Raw genomic sequence first — 20,999 nt, forward strand, 5'->3', positions numbered from 1 at the left:
GCAGCAAATTGGCCTTGTATTGAATCAATTAGTCTCTTTTCTATGTAATTTGTACTCCGTACGGAGTACACTGGACAGGTTTATTCTTTCCCTTTTGTTATTTAAAGATTAAGCATTAGCCAATGTGAAGAGTCAGGGCTTGGCATAGCCTAGTATATGGTGTATACTCCGTATAACATTAAGAAAGGCAGAAATGAGAAAAGTAAAAGTAAAACGAGAAACCCCTTGTGCCCTTACATGGTGTACACACAATACCGAAAGTTGAACGGTGTAATAAACAAGATACAGCCACCGCTTGGTGCCCACTGGGGCACCTTTTCCAATTTCAGGGGCAGCCGGTCGGTGATTGGCTGATAACGCGGGTTCCTGACGCTACTCGAGAGTGTGGCCCCATCAAGAGGCCTTGGAGGTGTCTTACCATCACCTTGCTTGGTGCAGTTCTTTTTGCATTTGAGTGTCAACAAATACAACAAATAGATTAAAAGAGGTGAAAGACTAGTAGATCAGAATAAACAAACATTGAAAACCGAGACAATAACAATAACAATACTCCATCGAAATTCAGGGTGTTCTAAATTAAGACTCAGGGGCGAGATGCGGAGATAGAAAGAGAGAGAGAGAGAGAGAGAGAGAGTACGGGTACAATACAAAAGTCTGTATAATATTGACGCTAGTCCACCATTCTAGAACTCACTCTTCCCTCTTTCTCCTCTTTTCTTCCCTTTCTCTCTCTCTCTTTAACATTCATTCTCTTTTTGGCTGCTGGCCGCCGCTCTTTTTTTTGAGGACCTAGTCCTATACACTCATTTACACTCATTTACACTGCATTTACACTGCATTTACATTGCTTATTACACTCTTTTTGTTCTCGGATATTGGTGATTTCTGAGCTGTGTGACCCGAATTTAAATGACGAGCATCAATCTCGAGCGGCTACCGCCATTTTAAACGTGTTGATCGCTCTTCACGTTCTAGACAAGTCGGGTCTATCCCTATAGACCAGACTACATCGACTATGCCTCATGCTCACCACTTTCGTCGGGATGTCATCCCTCCACATCGATTGCCCTTTGTGGTCCCTAGTGCCTCCTCTATAGCCACACAGCTTCCATCTCTTGTGGCAAGATCCGAATCATCATCTACGGCGACCGCGGGACCAAAGCCCACCAGCAATCTGACAACTACCGTCTTGCCTGTCGTTCTCGGTGCAGGAGTTCCCATTTTGTGTGCTATTATTGTCCTGGTTGTGCTTCACCGGAGACATGTCAAGAAACTTCTGCGGGAAGATGCAATGGATAAACATAAATCTCTCGATTTTGGAATGGATACAGTGGGGCCTGCCACTAGGAGGAAAGGCCCGAGTGGAATGCCCCCGATGACACAACCAGCCCATACCAAAGGATTGTCTCTTGATGTCGGTCCTTATCTGATGCCTCCGAACCTGAAAGGTTCCCCGGAGACTCTGCGCTCCATGTCAATAGACGATGACAAGTACCGTCCGGCCACTGCCTCCATTCGGTCGTACCCCAGGAACTCCAAATTTGGAGATGTCGATGACGGCAGTTCAGGTCTTCTTCAGAATGCACAGAGGATGTCTCGTTCATCCCCGCCGCTGTACTCCTCCCCTATCGAATCTCGTGGACGCAGTCCTCCGAACCAGCACAATGACTACCTTGGGCAAGTTCCCGGAATCACGCCTCCACCTGCCGCACAGCAACCCGGCATGGCTATTGGAAGTCCCAATGCCAACCGGGTTCCCACGCCAGAGCCCCTCCCCCATCTGGATTCCTCTTCAGGCCTGAACTTTGGACTGGATGATACATATGGCAACACATATAACAACCAGCATGAAGAGCGCCCCAACTTCCCGCTGCCCGAGCCTTCGCAACCACGAGACTTGAACCATGACCAGGCTCCTGCATCACAGCTTCCTCGTATTTCCCTGCCGGCGAGCGTTATTACCAGTAGTGACTATGGTGATGACCGCAAGTCGCAATACAATCTCCCTGCGGTCAACATCCATGGCACGGAAGATGTACAGCAACATGGTGCCCCAGGCCACGATAACAAGCATCCAGAACTTCCAGAGGAACCTCAGAATCTGGATGCAGCGTATGATAACCGCCGCGATACCCGCCGGATGACTCTCGGTTTGCGCCCGTTGCCCCCAGAAGACCCCGCCGACAACCCAGAACAGCGTGCCAATCGGATTCGCTCCTTCTACAAGGAGTACTTCGATGAGAGCAAGGGGGCGCAGGAACCAACATACTATGAGGACTTCGGGCCCGAGTTCTATGAGGGTGGCGGTAATTCCGCTGGTTTCATCTACGACCCAACCACCGGCGAGTATTATGATGGCAGTCATGCTGCTCCGTTCGCCGAGCCGATCACTCGTCGCGCGATGACCCCGCCGCCTCGCGCACCTCCACGCTTCCAGGGAGCCGCCCGCCACATGGCCACCAACTCTGCTGGCTACAATGGCATGCCTGGCCCACGGGCGTTTTCATCTGCCTCCGGGCATATGCCCGGTCCACGCGGCCCCAAGAAACCGATCCCACCCCCGTCGCCGCTGCAAATCCTTCCTACTCCTCACATGTTGACGGATGACTCCCTCATGAGCGCCATGGACTTTGCCCCGGCAAATGGATTCAAGGACCGCCGCGCGGGTCGCCCCGAGACACCCACCGGTGGCATGCGCCCGTACGTCCCTGGCGTGCGTGCTCACACGCCACTCGTCTCTGCCTTTGACGAGCTCGCGGTGATGCCCAGTCCTTACGCCCTGCGCAAGTCCGGCACGTTCACCAATCTGGACTTTGTGCCCCCGCCCCGGTTCAAGAACGAGGGTGGTTCCGGCAGCGATGCGGGTAGTATCCGCAGTGCTCGGACTGCCCTCTCTACTAACCACCAGAATAATATCCGCATGGGCAACTACCGTATCAGTCGTCTGCCGGCCGATGCCGTCGGTACTAAGGACGACATGATGACCAGTCTGCGTCCGAAGTGGGATATGAACAACGCATAAGGAAGTGAACTTTGTCGCTTTCCAATGTCATGACTTTGTTGTTTTGGTACCTTGTATAAGAGCACGTGATGATTTTGATTTTTTTGTTTCTCATCTGGGTCCCCCGGTGCTTGAGCTTTTTTGGGGGGTGATGGTCATCGCCCCTTTTTATATTCATTACTCTGTTCTCCCTTTTTTTGTCTGGAAATCTGCTATCAACGGCGTAAATAGATGATGGTTGGATTCTTTCCCGTGACCACTTTGAAATTTCATTTCTTCTGCCCGGTCTTTGGGTTGTATATATTAGGTCTCTGTGTCCTCCGTACTCCGTAGTTCTAGAACATATACGATCTACGATCCAGAGTCTACGAATTAGATTCGTATATTTGTGCTCGGAACTCCGACGACACTCCACAATTAGGCGTTCAGCTACGTATGTTGTACGAGAAGCTGGGGGCTAGAAACCGGGCCGAGCGCCAACCAAACAAGTCAGGGGCAAGATGAGAGATCAGAATAATTTTAATATTTAGTATTTAATAAATACACTACTCCGTAGTAATGGGCTAGACGCAGAAAACAAGATTATCCGCGCCGATCGTATTTTTTATTTTTTATTTTTTAATTATAGTCGACTTAGTCCGTATTCGTACAGAAATATGTATTCCATACGGAGTAAAGTATTCACTACCAAACCGTTGAAGAAGTGGATAATCAGAATCATAATCATATTGTGGCAACTGAATACACTCTGCATCATCGATTTTTGTTTTATACACAGCACCATGGAATACATGTAGTACTCCGTATAAGAGAGACATCTGGAATATATAACCTTGGAATTCACCTGGGTAGCCTGGGGACTTCCTTACTTCAGGCCTACCACCCACGGGTACTCTCAGCTCGCTTCTCTGGTTCTCTGGTTTTTTATTTTTTATTTTTTATTTTTGATATTTTTTTTTCGGTACCAAATAATAAACACATTAATATTAAATATTGGGATTCAAGATGGATTATTTTCGGCGAAATATTTTGTTTTCAGAATTTTTTTAGAGAATTAGAGAGTATCACAGAATATAATAGAGTATTATAGAGTATTCGAGTCCTTTAGCCTTATGGTCAGGGGGGTTGTCGCATGGCCGGATCAAGGGATTACCAGAAACAGCATCATGTTTGTTGCAAGCGGGGGGATGCAACTGTAACTTAAAGCGTAGCATAAAATGAGCCATCTCTGGGAGAGTATAACAGAGTACTACGGTACAAGTCAATTATAAGCAAAACATATGTAAAATCCAAGTATCTATTAATACAACTAGGAATGCGGATACGCCGCAATCGTAAGAAATCTCCACTTCCCACTTCAATCTCACTCTCCCACACACTTCTCACCTCTTCATGGCTGCTAGATTCGGCCTCGAGAGATTGTGAGTATTCTTCTCTCTTTTCCATCCATCTCAATTTTCCTTTTACCTTCAATTTTTTCTTCTATTCCGATCGGTTACTGAGATATCGTCGATTTTCCCCTGAGACTCCTCGACCATCAACCTCAAACATCTCTCTCCTTACGCGTTCAAATCGCAGACTCTCGTTAAATCAGCCTATTAACTCGGATTCGAAATTGTGACCCCCCAGTCTCATCCAGCCCGAAATTATTTCCGCACCCGGAAGTGTCCCTAATCTCTCAAAACTCGCCGAACCTTCTCCCGACTCAGGATCACTTCAATCCCAACCGCCAATCTCACCGGAGATCACCTATTCTTGACCGACAACCAACATTGGCCAAAATTGTTCTTGAAGATGGCTTCACCATCCAAAGCCGCTGCTGTTACGGCTCCATCTATCGGTGCTGGGAACACAGAAACCGCTGCACAGACTTCGGCCTCTGCTGCCGAGACCACCAGTGAAGCATCCACCAGTGAAACATCTGCCGCCCAACCTACCACTTCTTCAAGCTCAACGACCTCTTCGTCTACGGCTGCTCCCACCACCACTTCAGCCGACCCGACTACCACCAGTACCACTACGAGCAGTACTAGTAGCACGCCCGCGCCCGAGAGTACCACGTCGACCCCCGAGCCTACGTCTACTTCGTCCACTACCACTTCGTCCATTCCTTCCACCACTTCTTCCACTACAACCGCCCCTTCCACCACTTCAAGTGCCCAGGAGACAACATTTACATCGACACAGGGAACTACTGTAGTTGTTATCACGTCCACCCAAACAGCGGCTAACACCGGTGCCTCGTCTACCACCTCTTCCAGCGCAACCGATTCGGCCGCGCTCGCAACCTCCACCTCAGCAGCAAGCTCCGGCGGTCTTTCTCCTAGCGGAACAATCGCCGTTGCAGTCGTTGTCCCAGTTGTCTCGGTGGCATTGATTATCTTGGCGCTGCTCTTCTTCTGGCGTAAGCGCAAGGCGAACAAGGCGGCCGAGGAGGAGCGCCGCAAGGAAGTAGAGGAATACGGATTCAACCCAAACAACGACCCCACCCTTCCCGGTATTGGAGGCGCTGTTCTCCCCAAGGACGACCAATCCTCCGGCTACCGCGGCTGGGGAACCACCTCTGCCGGGCGCAAGGCGTCCACCAACCTCTCCAGTGGAATGGGTGGCCTGGCCATGTCGGAAGGAAGCGGCCCCGGTTATCACCACGGCGCAACACCCAGCGAAGGCACCGTTCAATATTCGGATGGTACTCGGCCCGACTCTGGCGAGATTGTTGAACCCATCGGCGTGCTGGGGGCCGCCCCAGTGGCTGCGAACAACCGCAACGGTGACATCCACCGCGGTCCCTCCAATGCATCCTCTGCTTACTCCGCAGCCAACCGTTCCGACGCGTCGGAGGAAAGTCACATGTCCGCTGTTCACCCCTCAGCTGGCTACTACGGTGAGAACCCATACTATGGCGATATGAACACCCACGGCGCATACGGTGGCGATGACTACCAGCCTGTGATCCGTGATGTTCAAGCGCGCCGTAATACCCGCATCGAGAACCCCGGTGTTTATCCACGACAGGGTAATGCCGGTATTGCGCAGAACTTCTGATAGCTCGACTGATTCGGATTTCCGCCAATAATCTTTGATCTTCAAAAGCTCGGCATTCCCTTTTTGTTATGTTTTTGTTTTTGTTTTTGTTTTTTTTTTCTCTTGCACAATACCACACACACTCTTTCTATCTCAACCACCGCCGACTTCATTCGTTTTTTTTCTCGGGTCTCTCATGTTCCAATTCCCGGCGCGATGGACCTTCACTTCATGTCTCTATTGTCCTCTACACTTTTATTTTCCTTTTTCTATCTCTCTCTCTCCCCACCCTCTTAATCGGCCTGTCGGGCTTTGATTTGGTTTGGTCATCTGTTTGATATATCCCGCGCATCTGGTCTCAGCTGCATAGCTTGTTTTCGCCTTTTGTGTTTACACACCTCGTTTATGTTTGTGTTGAGTGTTCTTTTTTTTTGTTGCTCATGTCTTCGTACATGGAATTGTAAGGAGCTGCATCTTGTACATTTCCTGCTGAGTGTGGAGTTTTCCATGCACCTGGACATAGTCGAGATTTGCAATGATACCTCGGGTGTCTTGGATTTACTCCTAGTTCCCTTGAAGTCTTTGTATCTGGTATACTGAAATGAAAGGTTTACATTGAATGGTTTTGGTTTACGTACATATGTAGTTTGTGTGTGATGGGAGATATAGTTCAGCGGAGAAGGTCGGCAGAATAGAAGAGGTACTCGGTACTTTGTACTCCGTATGTAGCCTTTGAAGACTATGTACCTAGGTAACTAGTCATTTACTTTGACCAAAAGATACTAAAGGTTACTAAATATGTACATATACCCGCGGGTAAATATATTAAAACAAAAATTATGCATAGAATAGAAAAAGTACTCGGTACATTTCCGTTGTAGTGGTCACCAGTAAGTTAACAACGTGCGTCCGCTGTTCACGGTGATTGGCGATGAATGATTCACACAGCTCCCCACTCCCCGGCTTAATTGCACCTCGCAGCTTTTCCCTTCTCTTCGAACTATACTCCGTAGGGTCCTTAACATTCGAATTGTACCTGGTCCCTGTACATGTCCACATTGTGTTTCTCGACTTGACTGCCCCGCTATCTCTCTATCTCTCTATCTCTATCACCGCTTCGACCCTCCAGAACTTCTGTGCTACTCTTAACATCTAATCCCTTGATATGATATACGGGAAACCATCTCAACGCAACGTCACACATTTTATCTACCTGTGTCACTCCGTCTTTTCCCCGTCCCACTATTATTCTTCTCCACTGGGATAGCGCATTAACCGCCCCCTCTTGCCCCCGGAAGCCTAGTACCAACTTTGGTTTCGTCCCAAACGTGTCCTTGTCATCCCACCCTGTCTCTTTTTTTTTCTTTCTTCTTTCCATTGATACCCTTCCTACCTCGCCCAGTCAGCTCCAAAGGCTCTCATTCTCCTAACTCTCAGCTTTGTTTCGCTGAGCTTGCGCTACTGTTGCGATCTCGGTCTCCAGAGCTCGGGAGAGCTAAAGCTCTCTCCGAGGGTGTGAAAACATGTACGTATGCCCTGCAGCTTCTGCCACCGCCTGTTCCATTCCTAGAGCTGCTACTGATATGCTCTGACTCGATAGGAAGTTCGGCAAACAGATCCAGCGCAGGCAGCTAGATCTTCCTGAATATGCCGCCAGCTTTGTTAACTACAAGGCGCTGAAGAAGGTTGGTTTAACGTCCCGCCCGCTGACGAGGGAATATGAACACAGCTAATTCATTTACAGCTGATCAAGCAACTCAGCGCCACCCCGACTATCCCGGCGCAGAGAACAGCCGAGGAGATTGCAAGAGCTAATGCGGACCCCCAAGGCGCCCTGCGCGCCAACAAGGAGGTGTTCTTCTTCCGCTTGGTAAGCTGTCGGAATAATTTCCTGCATATAGGAAGATGGATGTACTTACCACGACGTATAGGAACGAGAGATTGAGAAGGTGAACACTTTCTACCTCCAGAAAGAATCAGAGGTATGGCCAATTACCCAGTGCACAGTCATTTACCCTACCCGGAGACTCATCGTATCGCTTTAGTTTTCTCTGCGCCTAAGGACGTTGGTCGACAAGAAGCGGGTGACTCAGTCCCGAGCCACGTCAAATTCCAAAGCACCGTCGAATTTTGCTGCTATGTTTGAAGGATTCCAACAATTCGATGGCGACCTGAACAAACTGCAGCAATTCGTTGAGATCAACGAGACTGCCATGTCCAAAATCCTCAAGAAATGGGATAAAACATCCAAGTCTCGCATGAAAGAGCTGTATCTGCACCGGGCTGTCGAAGTGCAACCGTGCTTCAATCGTGAAGTTCTTCGAGACCTTGCGGATAGAGCTACTACCGCACGCCTGGAATTGGAGGCCTGGGCCGAGGGCGAGAACATTCAATATGACGCCTCACGTCCATTGGACCGCACCGCACCTTTGGGGTCGGAAGAGGATGAAATGGACAACCAGATCTTGCAGTCCGCCTCCACCGGCAACCTGCAAACCCTACGTGAATGGTTGGTCAGGTTGCAGCAGTTGCCCGACGCCCGTGAACGAGCCACCCGTACATTCTTGACTGCCATCAACGGGTTCTCGGATGAAGTGCTCGGTTTGCTATTGGAGAGTCAATTGGTTGACATACATGCCGAGGACGACATCAACGAACGAAACTGCCTTCATGAATCGGCCATCTCAGGCCGATTATTTGTCTTCCATGCGGGTCTCCAGGCATCCGTGGATTTCGCCCGCCCCGATGTCTATGGTCGAATCCCTCTGCACTATGCGTGCATGCACGGCCGTGTGGATATGGTGCGACATCTACTCGCAGCCGGCCCGCACACCGTCGACATCATGGACCATGACAATTTTACCCCTCTAATCCACAGCATTGTAAAGGGCCAGCTGGCATGCGCTGAGCAGGTTCTGCGTAGCAATGCTCGCGTCGACCCAGAGCCCGAGTCGCCCCCTTCGAAGGGAATGGACATTCGTCCCTTGAGGGGCCCGGATCATATTCCTTTGAACCTCGCCTGTCAACACGGGTCTCTCCCCATCGCGAAGATGCTTCTTGAGCGAAATGCGAAGTTGCTGCCGGATGCAGAGGGTCTCTACCCCCAGCATATGGTTGCACGTGCCTCACAATCGCCAGAGCTCCTATTACTCCTGAAGGAGCACGGTGCTGATCTTGACCAGAAGGACAAGCTTTACCAGTGGACACCGCTGTTCCATGCAGCCAGCGAAGGCTGCGTCCCCTGCCTACGCACCCTTCTTGAGTGTGGGGTTGATGCCCAGGTTCCAGATGAAAAGGGTCTCTCCTCTATGTACTATGCTGCCTGGGAAGGGCATCTGGAGTGCATGATCCTCCTCTGGGCCCAGCCCTCCAAGAGCAAGCCTGCACTGGGACCGCTTGACATTCTCAATGGCGTGCGGATGCAAGAACCCGGCCCGATGGGCGACCCGATGTCAGTGGTTGCCAGCGTTTCTGAATTGGAAATGGCCGATGGCATCCCGGATCTTGAATTGCCTCCCCCCATTATCCCTCTCCGCCGCTACGGCCACAACTTCCTCGATAAGAAAGTATTCATTCAGCTTCTGTTCGATCAAGGAAATGTTACGTCTGTCACCTTTGATCAGGCGGGCCGCCACCCTGCTGCTCGCATGACCATCTCTTCCAAACTGTCAGATCTCATTCCTCGTACTATGATGCTACCCATCCAGGAGGAGACACGCACAATATCGTTCCACGTGGATAACTTGGACACTTTTGCTGTGGACTTTGAGATCTTCCCTACCTTTGGTTCAAAGGTGATTGCGAAGAGTGTGGCCCTGCCTGACATCTTCCGTGCCGAATCCTCCAGCACTGGCTCAGGCTGTCTGCCTCTATTCGACCCCCGCCTCCGTACAATCGGCCAGCTGCGCTTCAACTTCCAAGTGATCAAGCCGTACCACGGAGATCCTCTAGAGATCACACACTTTGCTACATATTGGAAGGCCACTAGTGCCCTCGACTCAGAGCACAATGGACTTGTGACTGGTTCCAGCTTGTCGGGAGATTATATTCAGCTCTTTGTACAACTGACCCGGGACCGCGTTGCAGTCCTTTACCCGCAATTTATGATCAACCACCACGGAGTCGAGATCCCTGTGTCTCATTTGACATATGCCCAGTTCCAGGCCATTGGCGCAGAGCGCGGTACCAACCGCTCCCAGATTCTCCAGTTCTTGGAATCAGAAGCGACAAATGACATGCCGCAGACTCATCGACTCCTGGCGGCATCGTTCTTGTCGTTAAGCGATGTCTTACGCCAACTCCCTATTGACTTGAATGTCAACATCTCCCTTCTCTACCCATCGTCCGCCGAGGAGACGAAGCTCGGCATGACTTCTTTGGCGGATGTCAACAACTTTGCCGACGTTATCTTGACCGATGTATTCGACCACGCCCGTGTGGCCCGTGATAAGAACCCAGAGTTCATGCGTTCCGTCGTATTCACTTCCTATAACCCGAACATCTGCAGTGCTCTCAACTGGAAGCAACCCAACTGTGAGTCCCTTTGAAATATAGTCCAGATAATGCGTGGTACTAACTCTATGACTAGACCCTGTTCTTCTTTGCAACGATCTTGGTCAAATTCGTGACTTGGCTGGGAACGTTGACTCCATGCCCTATGTCAATAGCAGTGGCCGGGCCTCGATGTCAATCAAGGAGTCTGCTCGTATTGCCCAGAGCAACAACTTTATGGGTCTGATCTGCAGATCTAGCCTTTTGGTATGTTTGATCCTATTTCTGCGCGCGGTCTCTCTTCTCTCTCTAGTTCGCCTACTGACCACTGTGTAGAATGTTGTTCCCGCACTCGTCGAAACCATCAAGGAGCTCGGCCTTGTGCTTGTGGCTGACACTTCTGATGATGTCAGCCAGTCAGATAGATTCGAGGAGCTACCCGCCACCGATACCATGGGCGTTGCCGATTGGGCATACCGCATGCCCGACGGTGTTAATGGCGTGATGAGAGCCAACGGCATTTTGAGATTTAACGATATGATCGATATGTGATCCGATTCACCCTTGCTTTCCTTTGGGAAGATACACCCTTTACATACGTCGCAATTTTAATTTCAACAACGAATATTACGAGGTTTGGTAGCCTTTGCCATGCCATACTTGCTTTATTGCCATGTTCTCTATTTTGCTCCTGGTTAGTTCTTTCAAACAGCAGAGATAGTCCCCAGCATGCGACGTTCTCTTTATTGCTTTCCATCTGTGTCATTTCCTATTTCATCTTGGGCGCTGGAGATAGAGCTGGGCTTGTCTGGGGTTCTGGTTGTCGTTGATTACATGTAGATCGTCTGGAGAGCGTTTTGAGAGGAGAAGGCAACAAAAAAGATTGCCGTATTAGAGAGCTGAATGGCTAATAATGTACAATGGTCCGAATCCCAAGTCCTGTATCTCCCGCTATGCTACATAATCAACTATCACCTTCACGTACTCTTGGGCTTCCTCTTCCCAATATCCCATCCCCATCTACGCAGAATCTTCACAACCTTTGGTGTCACCGCCGCCGTCAACGGCACTCGAATAAATATAAAGCTCTTGTGGATGGCATAAGCGAAAACCAACTGCGTCCAAATACCTGCAAGAAAAGAAAAAAACACCAATTAGAACCCCAACCCTTAGAAACCAAAACAGAAAGAGGAAAAAAAAAAAACTTACTAGCTTCTTCCTGATTCCGCTCCTCAGCCTGAGCAAGTTGCCCCTGCCCATCCTCCGTCTCAGGACTCTGAGTCTGCGGCCACACAGTCTTGAGCTTATCCTTAACAAACCCAATAATAACATGTTCGTAGTATCCAATGCGCTCAACACCAAGCAATCGCACGGCCGCAAAACAGAATGGGAAATCCAGCGCCGAAAGTCCAAGATACACTCCCAGCGCAGCCCATCCATATTCCCGCGACAGCTTCTTCAACCGCTGCGATAGCGATGCTTTCTCCGAAGCTCCAGCTCCAGCCCCGGATCCAGATCCAGATCCAGATCCCTTAGCACCATCACCAGCCGACCCGGAGTTAAACCGGCGCTGCTTAAACTGGAACGAGCTCGGTGCCGGACGGGTGCGCGTCGAGAAGCGCGCTGTCGTGAGATTCCGACGTGCGGCTTGTGTTCCCTGTGCGAAGATTGTGCTGTGGCGTGCGAAGGTTGGACGGGTCGAGGGGTGGAGGTATGAGGATAAGCTTGGGGTTTTGAGGATCTCACTAGGGCGCGAGATCCATTTTGTGAGGAGGTTTGGGCGGAGGGACATGGTAGGTTTGGGTTTGTGTTCCCCTGTTCTTGATTGCAGGGGGTGTTTGTGTGTGATTTGAACGAATTGGGTGTTTAGTCTGAAGAGGACATGGAATTCGTGTTTTTTTTTCTTGTTTCTCTCGGCGTTTTCGGCTTCCGGTCCGATCGGGTTGGCGTGTATGTCGGAGTTAGGGATTAATGCGGGTTCTGTTGGTGTTGGTATAGAAGGGGGATGGTAGATGGTAGATAGAATATTCGAATGATGTCTATTGCCTTTTTCTTACTATTATTCGTATAAAAGACCCTAGTCTCAGTTATCCCCTAAACCCGTGGGAACATGGACATCTCTCAGCTCTGTGAATTTGTATACTTCGGGCGCCTGCATACAGGCTGACTAAGCCCAACACCCAAAAACTTCCCGAGTTCTCAGCCACGACGAGCACCCCAATCCCCCTCCCAATATCAAACCCACCATGTCGCCGCGTTTAGGAGGGCTACTTCAGCTCTCACCCGTATGGGGAGCCCCATTGATCACACCCCGGATCCCCGTGCGGTCATTCGGAATTCGATCCCTCAACCCGCCCAAACCCAGTCGTTTCAATGTCGGCCCCGGACTACCAGTCCTCGAGTCGACTTCCACAGCGGCTCTCCGCCGCAAAGCCAATTCCCTCCCGCTCCGCACTGGCGCTATCGGTATCAAGAAGGGCATGACTGCTATCTACGATCCGGAGTCTGGAAAGCGCATCCCCTGCACTGTCCTCCAGCTGGATCGTGTTGAGGTGATCTCCCACAAGACCCGTGAGAGACACGGTTACTATGCGGTGCAGGTTGGTGCGGGCTGGAAACACCCGAGTAATGTGACCAAGTCGTTGCTTGGACATTTCTCGGTTAATGGGCTCTCGCCTAAGCGCCATATCTTTGAGTTCCGGGTTAAGGACGAGGCGGGCCTTATCCCTGTTGGTCAGAGTATTGAGGCGGGTTGGTTCCAGGAGGGCCAGTTTGTTGATGCTCGCTCCAATACTAAGGGTAAGGGCTTTGCTGGTGTCATGAAGAGACACGGTTTCCACGGTCAGGATCGCAGTCACGGTGTTAGTTTGACCCATCGTTCGATGGGTTCTTCTGGTCCTGGTCAGGGTGGTGGTTCTCGTGTTTACCCCGGAAAGAAGATGGCTGGAAACATGGGCAATAACCAGAATACTGTTCAGAACTTGAAGATTCTCAAGGTGGATTCTGAGAATGGTATTGTGGTTGTCAGCGGTATGTGATTTGATCTCGAGTTGCTCTAAGCCTTTTCTTGAGTCCTCTTGCTAATATATCTTCTTTTCTTCAGGTGCCGTCAGCGGTCCCAAGGGCTGTGTTGTGAGAATCCAGGATGCGATCAAGAAGCCATGGCCCGAAGTGCCACAGGCAGAGTCGGCGGAACCTGCCACGGAAGCTGCTACTGCTTAATTGGAGATTTCTTTTCTTAGTTCTGACCATGTACTATTACACCATACGCGCGATATTGTTTGACTTGAGCGGCGTTTGTATATGATACAAAAAATGATATCCTTCTTCCTTTTTTCTCTTAAGCCATTGAGAAAAAGAAAAAAAAAAAACTATGGCTTCGCCAAGTTGATAACGCAACAAAATGGTCCCATAAAGAATGTCCCCAAACGCCCGAGCCAATGCACTGCTGTATCTGTACACTCTCTCCTTCAATATTCAGTTCTTCCGGAAAGGATCGGTATCCTTGTCGAGCAATTGAACCACCGTTCCATCCTCGGTCTCGAGACTCCATTCCTCAGTACGGAACTAGAAAAGAAAGGAAACATGTCAGCAACTAGTACAAAACACAGAACACATCATAAACCAAATAGACCAAAAACTCACATAGCTCATACGATCCGGCCGAATGCTGTGGAACCTCATCTTGCCCTGGGACTTCGTCCCCTTAACCCAGAACGAGATATTAATGCGACCATGCAATTGATTCATCTCTCCACTGATCCAGGGAATCTGCTGCGCGAAGTAGATCTCATCACCTAGGATCTCACGAGCCCGCGGCGACGTCCGCAGCGCATACAGCGTGCTGTTCACGATACTCGAGGACGACTTCTGGTAATTGAAGATTCCAAGCATGCCCGCTCCCGTCGCGATAATGAAAATCGGGAGCGTGAGAAGCCATTTGCGGGTTGGGTTCGGGTTCGGTAGCTCGCGGTCCGCACGTCGTTCCAGTAGTGGTCCTGCGTTTGGACCCGGGGCAGCTATCATTGTGCGTCGGCTGGCGATGTTGGGTCGGGCGGATTGCCGGGCGAGCGCGACGCGCCGCGTGAATACTCGGGAGAAGACCATTGCTGTGTTTGAGGGTGTTTATTTAGTGTTTTTGTCGGGCTGGTGGTTTGGATGGGGGGGGGGGAGAGGTTGCGGAAGAAAAGAGTGTTCAAACAAGACAAACAATCCTGGACTTTTCGACGTCACTGCACCGCCAACGGTTGAGTGTACAACGCTTTTGTTTTGGCTTTCAGTTTTCGAGAAATGGCTGCAGTTAGATTACGCAAGGCGTTTCGATACCCCGAGGAATCGGAGGGCGAGCGAGAGGAGTTGGATGAAGAGCAACAAGAACGGGTTATTGAGCAGTTGCAGAGACAGAATGATGCTCGCAACGCCCAGTACAGTGTACATATATCTCTTTCTTTTTCATCGAAGATCAATGCTAAACATGTTCCCAGATGATTTTTACTGCACTTCCACTGCTGGCGGCTACAGTATTTGTGTCTTCGGTGCTGTCAGCTTCCAGTCAGGCTGAACGATTGTTCTCGTTCCTCGGCCTCGTTTCGTTGTTGACAACGGCCTATATCATGAAATGCTCTCCTCTGCAGCCTGATCGCAAAGGCAAGAAGCCTGTGACGTTCCACACCGAACGTATTGCTCGGCTTCATGCGGCTCTGGTGCCTGGCAACAGTGCGATTTGCTTGTTGCTGGCTGTGATCTATTTTTTTACAGGATCATCTTATGGGATCCAACCGGTGCTATACTTGATTCCTGGAGGTAAGTATCTTCTTTTCTATGTTGGGAGATATTGAGTCTGACTATGTATAGTCATGCTCGCAGTGATTCTACTTGCTCAAAAGGTCATGCTCTCTGTTGACCTTGCATCCCTCAAGGATCTACAGTACGAGTACAAAGGTGCCTAGCCAATAGTTAGTAATTCACGAATTCAACTTGATTTCAACTTGAATACATATGTTCATTATTAAAGTACAGCCAGATTTTGTTAAACCATGGTGTCGCAGAAGAGATAAACTCTTCGGGGAATCTTAAAATCATACATCCTTTCGCAAAATAGTCAGTGCTCATCGTAGTTCGTGGAATACAAGTATCCCATGAAACTTTCAATCCTTTGTGTCTGTTTGCATAATATTGCACAAGTGATCTCTGTGGTGTGGTCGAATCCAGCAAAAATCACGAGCCTGCCTGGACCATCAATGACGGATCAACGGGAATGCCGCCATCGTTCCCATCAAAGCCCAGTGGGGTATCATCGCTCCCGTTGCCGTTTTGTGCCGGCTGGTCGAACGGACTTGACTCGAAGCTGAAGCCCTGGTCTTCTAGGGTCTTCTGCCGTTCCATTTCAGCTTCCTCGGCTTCCTTCTGGCGTTTTTGAATGCGTCCATGAACATCATCGCCAAATTTCTTCAACCACCACAGATTCGATTTCCGGAAATCCACCAAGGTCTCGATGCTACGGGGATCAGCGACCTTACTGGTGTCATGACCCAGAATGGTACAGTTAGGTTTATAGGGTTTCATGGATGGGTCACGCTGGCAAGCACCGCAGCTGCATTCCTTGCGGCATTTTGGACACAGCCAGTGGTGCTTTTCCATGGCCTCCTGAGGGGAGATCTCAAATGCGCGGAACAAACTGCCATAACAGTAACGCTGGTCACAGTTCGAGCAAGGTGCGAGCTTCCAGTTGACTTCCAAATGAAGGCAAACGTGACAGCGGTGGACGTCATCTGATTTTGCCATGAGAGACTGCCGCAATTTGCGGCGCTTTTTAGATCGAGCGTTGCCATCGGATTCGCTACCAGCATCATCGATCGTGTTGTCTACCACGGGCTTGGGGTTCTTGGGATCATTCCAGGGGCGGCGCATCAGTTGCTCTTGGCAAATCTCTGCCACAGACTTTTTCCCTGCCTGACCCCGGGCGACAATGAAAGTGGGAAACCAAACCTTCAAAGCCTTGTTGTTCTCATCAGAGGAAATTATCAGCCGTCGCCATGTCTCGTAGCGCTCGGTTAAGTGCTTCCATTGGAATTGTTGAATCCATTTGAGGTTGGAAACACATGCACAGCTTCTACCCATGACGTAGCAATCCATGCATACATCATAAGGGTCCTCCTCCCCGCCAAGAGAATTTGCGCAGCCAGAACAGGTAAGAAACCGGTTGAAGATGTTGCACCGGCAAAACGAGCAGGTGACATTGCTCTGGAACTCGTGATACTCCACGTTCTTCTCTGGCTTCTTTTGTGAGAAGGATTCAGACAACAAAATGTTCTTGTACATATCGAACAGTCGCTTGAAGTCGTCCCACAGTTGAACCACCGCTGGATGGTCAACCTTTTTTGCTTCCCGCAACAATTTGTAATACCGCTCAAGAGTATAGTAAACAATTGCTTTGTTCTTGTACTGTTCATCACGGCAGACCATTCGCGCATGCGGCAAAGCTTCACGCAGAGCCAGCTCGAGCGTGTCCACAGTGGTGCGATTCCAGGCAACTTTCATCGTCCGAGTGCCGCGGTTCCAAACCTGGTGAGCAGCAAGAGGGGGTACAAGAATAAGGTCACCGGGCTTTTGCTCCACCACCCAGGTCTTGAATGGTGCAATCTCCCATGCATGCAAGGGAGCAAAGAAATCTTCAATGTCAATGTCATGCCCAAGAACAGACATCCAGTATTCGGAAACGATACGTCGGTCCTTGGTCTCTGTCATTAGCCAGATAGAAGAACCTGGCTCTGTTGGCTTGCCGTTCTCTGGAGACCCATCGGATGCGTCGACCATTATGTTATGACCAAGACTGGCACACATCTCTTGGTGTGCGGGCGTGTACGTACCCTCATGGCCGATGTAGCACATAAGGTTTTCCGCACGCATATTTGGGGGCAGGCTACTCATCAAATCGCCTGCTGGAGCGATGAGGTCGCCTTGGGTGGACTTGGGGATTTCGGACAGATTCATCTTTCCCGACGCAGGGCCCGCAAAGGCTTTGGGTGCTTCGTTGAGATAAAATAATGAAGGTGGTAACAGGTTCTCAAGATACGCGCGCCACTCGGGAGGACAGTCGATGTCCTTTAAGTACAGTCGTTGTATGTCTTTGTTCGTATAGTTGTGTACTGTCACCTGTCGAGTGAGCAGCGACAGACTCTGCAAATAGTGACCCATAGTAAAATTTTGGGATCTTTTCTTGACTAGGTCACGAACCTCTTCGACTGTTAAGAGACGTTGTAATTAGTATCAACCAACGAAGGATGATTAAGAGCGCGAACTCACCTTTCTTCGCGTATTTTTCTCGCAGCCATTTTTCCGAGAAAATACCCTTGTCAAGGCGCTGATGAAATCCTCTGATGACCAATGGTCTTCCGCTCAGGACAACCTGGAACAGGACAAGCCTTTCGAAGTCCTCCAGAGGAAATTCCTCAATTGAGTCACAGGTGATATCCATCGCAAACTCAAAATTAGGAGTTGATTCGACAACTCGATGAATATCGAGGACAGGCGAGAGTGGCTCGAAAGCCAGGCGTGTTCGATGCGCCGGCATCGTGAGCGCAGAGCCCCAGAGGGGGCAAGATGTGTCGAACTTTAGTTGATGTTTGTAATCGGCCCAATTCTTGCAGGAGCGAAGTTCATGATTTGAGAGAGAAAGTTGGTGGTCAGGATCAAAGTTTAGATTGTGTAAGACTCAGAACTGTGAACTAGCTGGGTGGATTGGGTGGTCTTTCGCTGTTTCTGTTGTGTGGGCGTGGGGACGAGATAACTGAGTGAAGTGGGAAGGAGCGAGGGAGGTGGGTACACAGTAGATAGTAGACAGAACAGAAGAGTAGAAGAAGTTAACTTAAGCTTGGGAGTCGAGAGGTGTAAAATCAGATAGAGTGACGTGAAAGAAAGTGATGTCGCAGCTCGTTTCCTTCAATTCGGGCGATCATCAACCTCTGGGGGAACGCGGGATGCCGCGTTTTACGGCCTCAGGCAGAAACTTACACGTGAACCTTTGAATTGTCACAGTTATCTCATTATTTTACCTACATAAGGGAATAAGGGCACTTGGAGTTAATATACCATAGCTTCTTTCTTTAGCTTCAAGGCACTTGAATAGTATTCAGCTCAATGTATACTTGCTAGTCTTAGCATATCGTGACAGCGCGGCTCCATACAAAGTAGATCTGATGGCCCAAATAGGCTTAGGGGGAGGAACGAAGCCGCTTTTTCCTGCATGACGATGTAATTTCCGACTTAGATCTTCAGATAGTCAGACCTTTAAGGCTTCTGAGAGGAATATGAATATTACCAGTTGCCTCAATTGACACGTCCATATTCGGTTTCTAGATCCCCAGCTCTCGCCATGCTTTCCACCAGCTCCCGTCTCTTCCGCGGTCGACTATCCCCATACAGGCAAAAGGTCAACCTCACTGGTCTATACAATGGGCGCCTTTCCACACTCGCTCACAATGCCTATTCCTCAACGCAATTGAAAGGCTGCCGAGCCCTCGCTGGTGCCTCATCCAATGCCTTGCGAACACAAGTCCAAGTCCGACACAACTCGCAGTTGCAATCGCCCGCAACACAACCAATCGAGCCGGATAGTGCGGAAAAGAACCCGGCCACCCACTATATCCCACCGAAGACAGGATTGGTTGCTTCTCTGCCGAGTTCATGGATACCGTATGCGGAATTGGTGCGGCTGGGCAATCCCACGGGCACATACTACCTGTTCTTCCCAACTCTCTTTTCCACGCTCCTCGCTGCGCCAATAGCTGGTGTGGCACCTCTGCCTGTCTTGGGCACAGCAGCACTGTTCTTTTCCGGTGCGCTGATCATGCGCGGTGCAGGCTGTGCAATCAATGACCTGTGGGACCGAAACCTGGACCCTCATGTGGAACGCACCAAATTCCGACCCATTGCCAGAGGCGCACTCTCGCCGAAAAAGGCAGTTCTCTTTACGGGTTCACAGTTGGTGGCTGGTCTAGGCGTGCTTCTTTCGTTCCCTAGCCAGTGCCTTTGGTATGGGATTCCTAGTATGCCTATCGTGGTGGCCTATCCCCTTGCTAAGCGTGTGACCAATTACCCGCAAGCTGTCTTGGGTCTTGCCTTTTCGTGGGGAGCGATCATGGGATTCCCAGCTTTGGGGGTGGACTTACTTGCCAATCATGACGCCATGATGGCCGCAGGTGCCCTTTATTCCAGTTGTATTGCTTGGACAGTTCTGTACGATATGATTTATGCACACATGGACATTAAAGACGATGTCAAGGCCGGGATCAAGTCAATTGCCCTCCGCCATGAGCACAACACCAAGGCTATCCTGAGTGGTCTAGCGGTGACTCAGGTCTCGCTCCTCGCGGCTGCAGGAGTCGCTGCTGGTTGCGGACCTGTTTTCTTCGTTGGAGGCTGCGGCAGTGCGGCTTTGTCGCTTGGTCTCATGATTTGGAAGGTTCAGTTGAAGAGTGTTCCGAACTGCTGGTGGTGGTTCAAGAACGGATGTCTGCTGACCGGTGGAGGGATTTCCTTGGGCTTGCTCGCCGAGTATGCGACGCAGTACCTTGGTCTGTACAATACGACGGAGCCAGAGCGACTGGTGGCCGAGTCAACACAATAACCATGTAACAATATAAATAGGCGTTCAAGGCTTGGTTCCTTTTTTTTCACGACTTCTGCACCGACCCCGCCACGTAGTTTTGGATGGCAATGACGATATCTCTCCAGTCCATCATGCTTCCGGTGTCGACATCTCCACTAGCCCGGCTCTTCTCTACGGGAGGCAGCACAGTCACCCAGCCTGCTGGGTTTGATTCACTCCATCCCCACTGATCGCATAGAACTTTAAGCTGCTTCTTGGTCACTGGATGTCGGTACGCACATGCGTCCATGTCCAACGCTGCAAAGATCATAGTTTTCTGAGGCTTGAATCCCATATCCACTACCCCAGTCGTATCCCAGGCTCTGATGACGGAAAGAAGCAGGTTGTCGGCGATCCCATTGGCCATTTTCGCCATGGTATTTGCAGACATTGGGGCAACCAGTAGAATATGCGCCCCTATGATGATGTCAGTTGGTTCGTTGTGTCATGTATCATGTATCTATATAGCCACTGACATTTGCGCAGCTCAATATGCAAGACTGGTCCTCCGCGCGTCCACGATGGAGACCATTCATCTTCATCCCGGTAGATAGCGTCGACGCCATCTATTTGCAACAGATTTTCGAGGACCGGTTGCTCTGAACTTTGCCCAGCAAGAAACTTCTCCGCTGGCTCGGTGACTAGAATGCGGATTGAGATATTTTTATTACGACATAGCGCCTCTGCAATGTTGGGCAGCTTAATGGTAGCGGCTGCCAGTAGCACATGGATCTTCTTGTCATTTGTATACTGCTGGGCAATAAAAGGTGTAGGCGAGATTTGAGAATCCATTGCGATATCTTTATTGTAACAAAAAGACAGATAAAAAGAAGG

At 50.0% G+C, this 20,999-nt stretch overlaps 10 protein-coding genes across 10 annotated transcripts; 6 read left to right on the top strand and 4 right to left on the bottom strand.

Moving 5' to 3' along the window:
- Positions 1-1,015: 1,015 nt before the first annotated feature.
- Positions 1,016-3,022, top strand: N7455_005840 (uncharacterized protein; the record flags this gene model as incomplete). Its single annotated transcript, XM_040956507.2, has 1 exon — positions 1,016-3,022. The coding sequence occupies one exon, from the start codon at positions 1,016-1,018 to the stop codon at positions 3,020-3,022; it is 2,007 nt and encodes a 668-aa protein (XP_040813012.2).
- Positions 3,023-4,795: 1,773 nt separating this feature from the next.
- N7455_005841 (uncharacterized protein) lies at positions 4,796-6,046 on the top strand (the record flags this gene model as incomplete). The annotated part of the gene is made up of 1 exon (XM_040956611.2): positions 4,796-6,046. One exon carries the CDS (start codon positions 4,796-4,798, stop codon positions 6,044-6,046), a length of 1,251 nt encoding a protein of 416 aa, XP_040812958.2.
- A 1,144-nt stretch (positions 6,047-7,190) lies between these two features.
- Positions 7,191-11,068, top strand: phoC (uncharacterized protein; the record flags this gene model as incomplete). Its single annotated transcript, XM_065605139.1, has 8 exons — positions 7,191-7,242; positions 7,428-7,554; positions 7,626-7,710; positions 7,770-7,895; positions 7,957-8,007; positions 8,071-10,558; positions 10,614-10,783; positions 10,853-11,068. 8 exons carry the CDS (start codon positions 7,191-7,193, stop codon positions 11,066-11,068), a joined length of 3,315 nt encoding a protein of 1,104 aa, XP_065462039.1.
- Positions 11,069-11,493: 425 nt separating this feature from the next.
- On the bottom strand, positions 11,494-12,308 carry N7455_005843 (FAM210 family protein; the record flags this gene model as incomplete). The annotated part of the gene is made up of 2 exons (XM_040956512.2): positions 11,494-11,645; positions 11,726-12,308. The coding sequence occupies 2 exons, from the start codon at positions 12,306-12,308 to the stop codon at positions 11,494-11,496; spliced, it is 735 nt and encodes a 244-aa protein (XP_040812965.2).
- A 454-nt stretch (positions 12,309-12,762) lies between these two features.
- On the top strand, positions 12,763-13,738 carry N7455_005844 (mitochondrial 54S ribosomal protein uL3m; the record flags this gene model as incomplete). Its single annotated transcript, XM_040956610.2, has 2 exons — positions 12,763-13,546; positions 13,620-13,738. The coding sequence occupies 2 exons, from the start codon at positions 12,763-12,765 to the stop codon at positions 13,736-13,738; spliced, it is 903 nt and encodes a 300-aa protein (XP_040813011.1).
- Positions 13,739-13,892: 154 nt separating this feature from the next.
- Positions 13,893-14,623, bottom strand: N7455_005845 (cytochrome c oxidase assembly factor 1 family protein; the record flags this gene model as incomplete). Its single annotated transcript, XM_040956635.2, has 2 exons — positions 13,893-14,083; positions 14,162-14,623. 2 exons carry the CDS (start codon positions 14,621-14,623, stop codon positions 13,994-13,996), a joined length of 552 nt encoding a protein of 183 aa, XP_040812970.1. The 3' UTR covers positions 13,893-13,993.
- A 183-nt stretch (positions 14,624-14,806) lies between these two features.
- N7455_005846 (uncharacterized protein) lies at positions 14,807-15,465 on the top strand (the record flags this gene model as incomplete). Its single annotated transcript, XM_040956545.2, has 3 exons — positions 14,807-14,947; positions 15,001-15,319; positions 15,371-15,465. 3 exons carry the CDS (start codon positions 14,807-14,809, stop codon positions 15,463-15,465), a joined length of 555 nt encoding a protein of 184 aa, XP_040812962.2.
- Positions 15,466-15,733: 268 nt separating this feature from the next.
- On the bottom strand, positions 15,734-18,089 carry N7455_005847 (putative JmjC domain protein; the record flags this gene model as incomplete). Its single annotated transcript, XM_040956537.2, has 2 exons — positions 15,734-17,760; positions 17,822-18,089. The coding sequence occupies 2 exons, from the start codon at positions 18,087-18,089 to the stop codon at positions 15,734-15,736; spliced, it is 2,295 nt and encodes a 764-aa protein (XP_040812954.2).
- Positions 18,090-18,890: 801 nt separating this feature from the next.
- Positions 18,891-20,144, top strand: N7455_005848 (putative para-hydroxybenzoate-polyprenyltransferase Coq2; the record flags this gene model as incomplete). The annotated part of the gene is made up of 1 exon (XM_040956645.2): positions 18,891-20,144. The coding sequence occupies one exon, from the start codon at positions 18,891-18,893 to the stop codon at positions 20,142-20,144; it is 1,254 nt and encodes a 417-aa protein (XP_040812864.2).
- Positions 20,145-20,190: 46 nt separating this feature from the next.
- On the bottom strand, positions 20,191-20,957 carry N7455_005849 (putative flavoprotein; the record flags this gene model as incomplete). Its single annotated transcript, XM_040956640.2, has 2 exons — positions 20,191-20,582; positions 20,642-20,957. The coding sequence occupies 2 exons, from the start codon at positions 20,955-20,957 to the stop codon at positions 20,191-20,193; spliced, it is 708 nt and encodes a 235-aa protein (XP_040812998.2).
- Positions 20,958-20,999: the final 42 nt, after the last annotated feature.

The sequence above is a fragment of the Penicillium solitum genome (assembly GCF_028829755.1).
Source record: "Penicillium solitum strain IBT 25940 chromosome Unknown utg000003l_segment0_segment0, whole genome shotgun sequence".
In the NCBI taxonomy this organism is placed as follows: domain Eukaryota; kingdom Fungi; phylum Ascomycota; class Eurotiomycetes; order Eurotiales; family Aspergillaceae; genus Penicillium; species Penicillium solitum.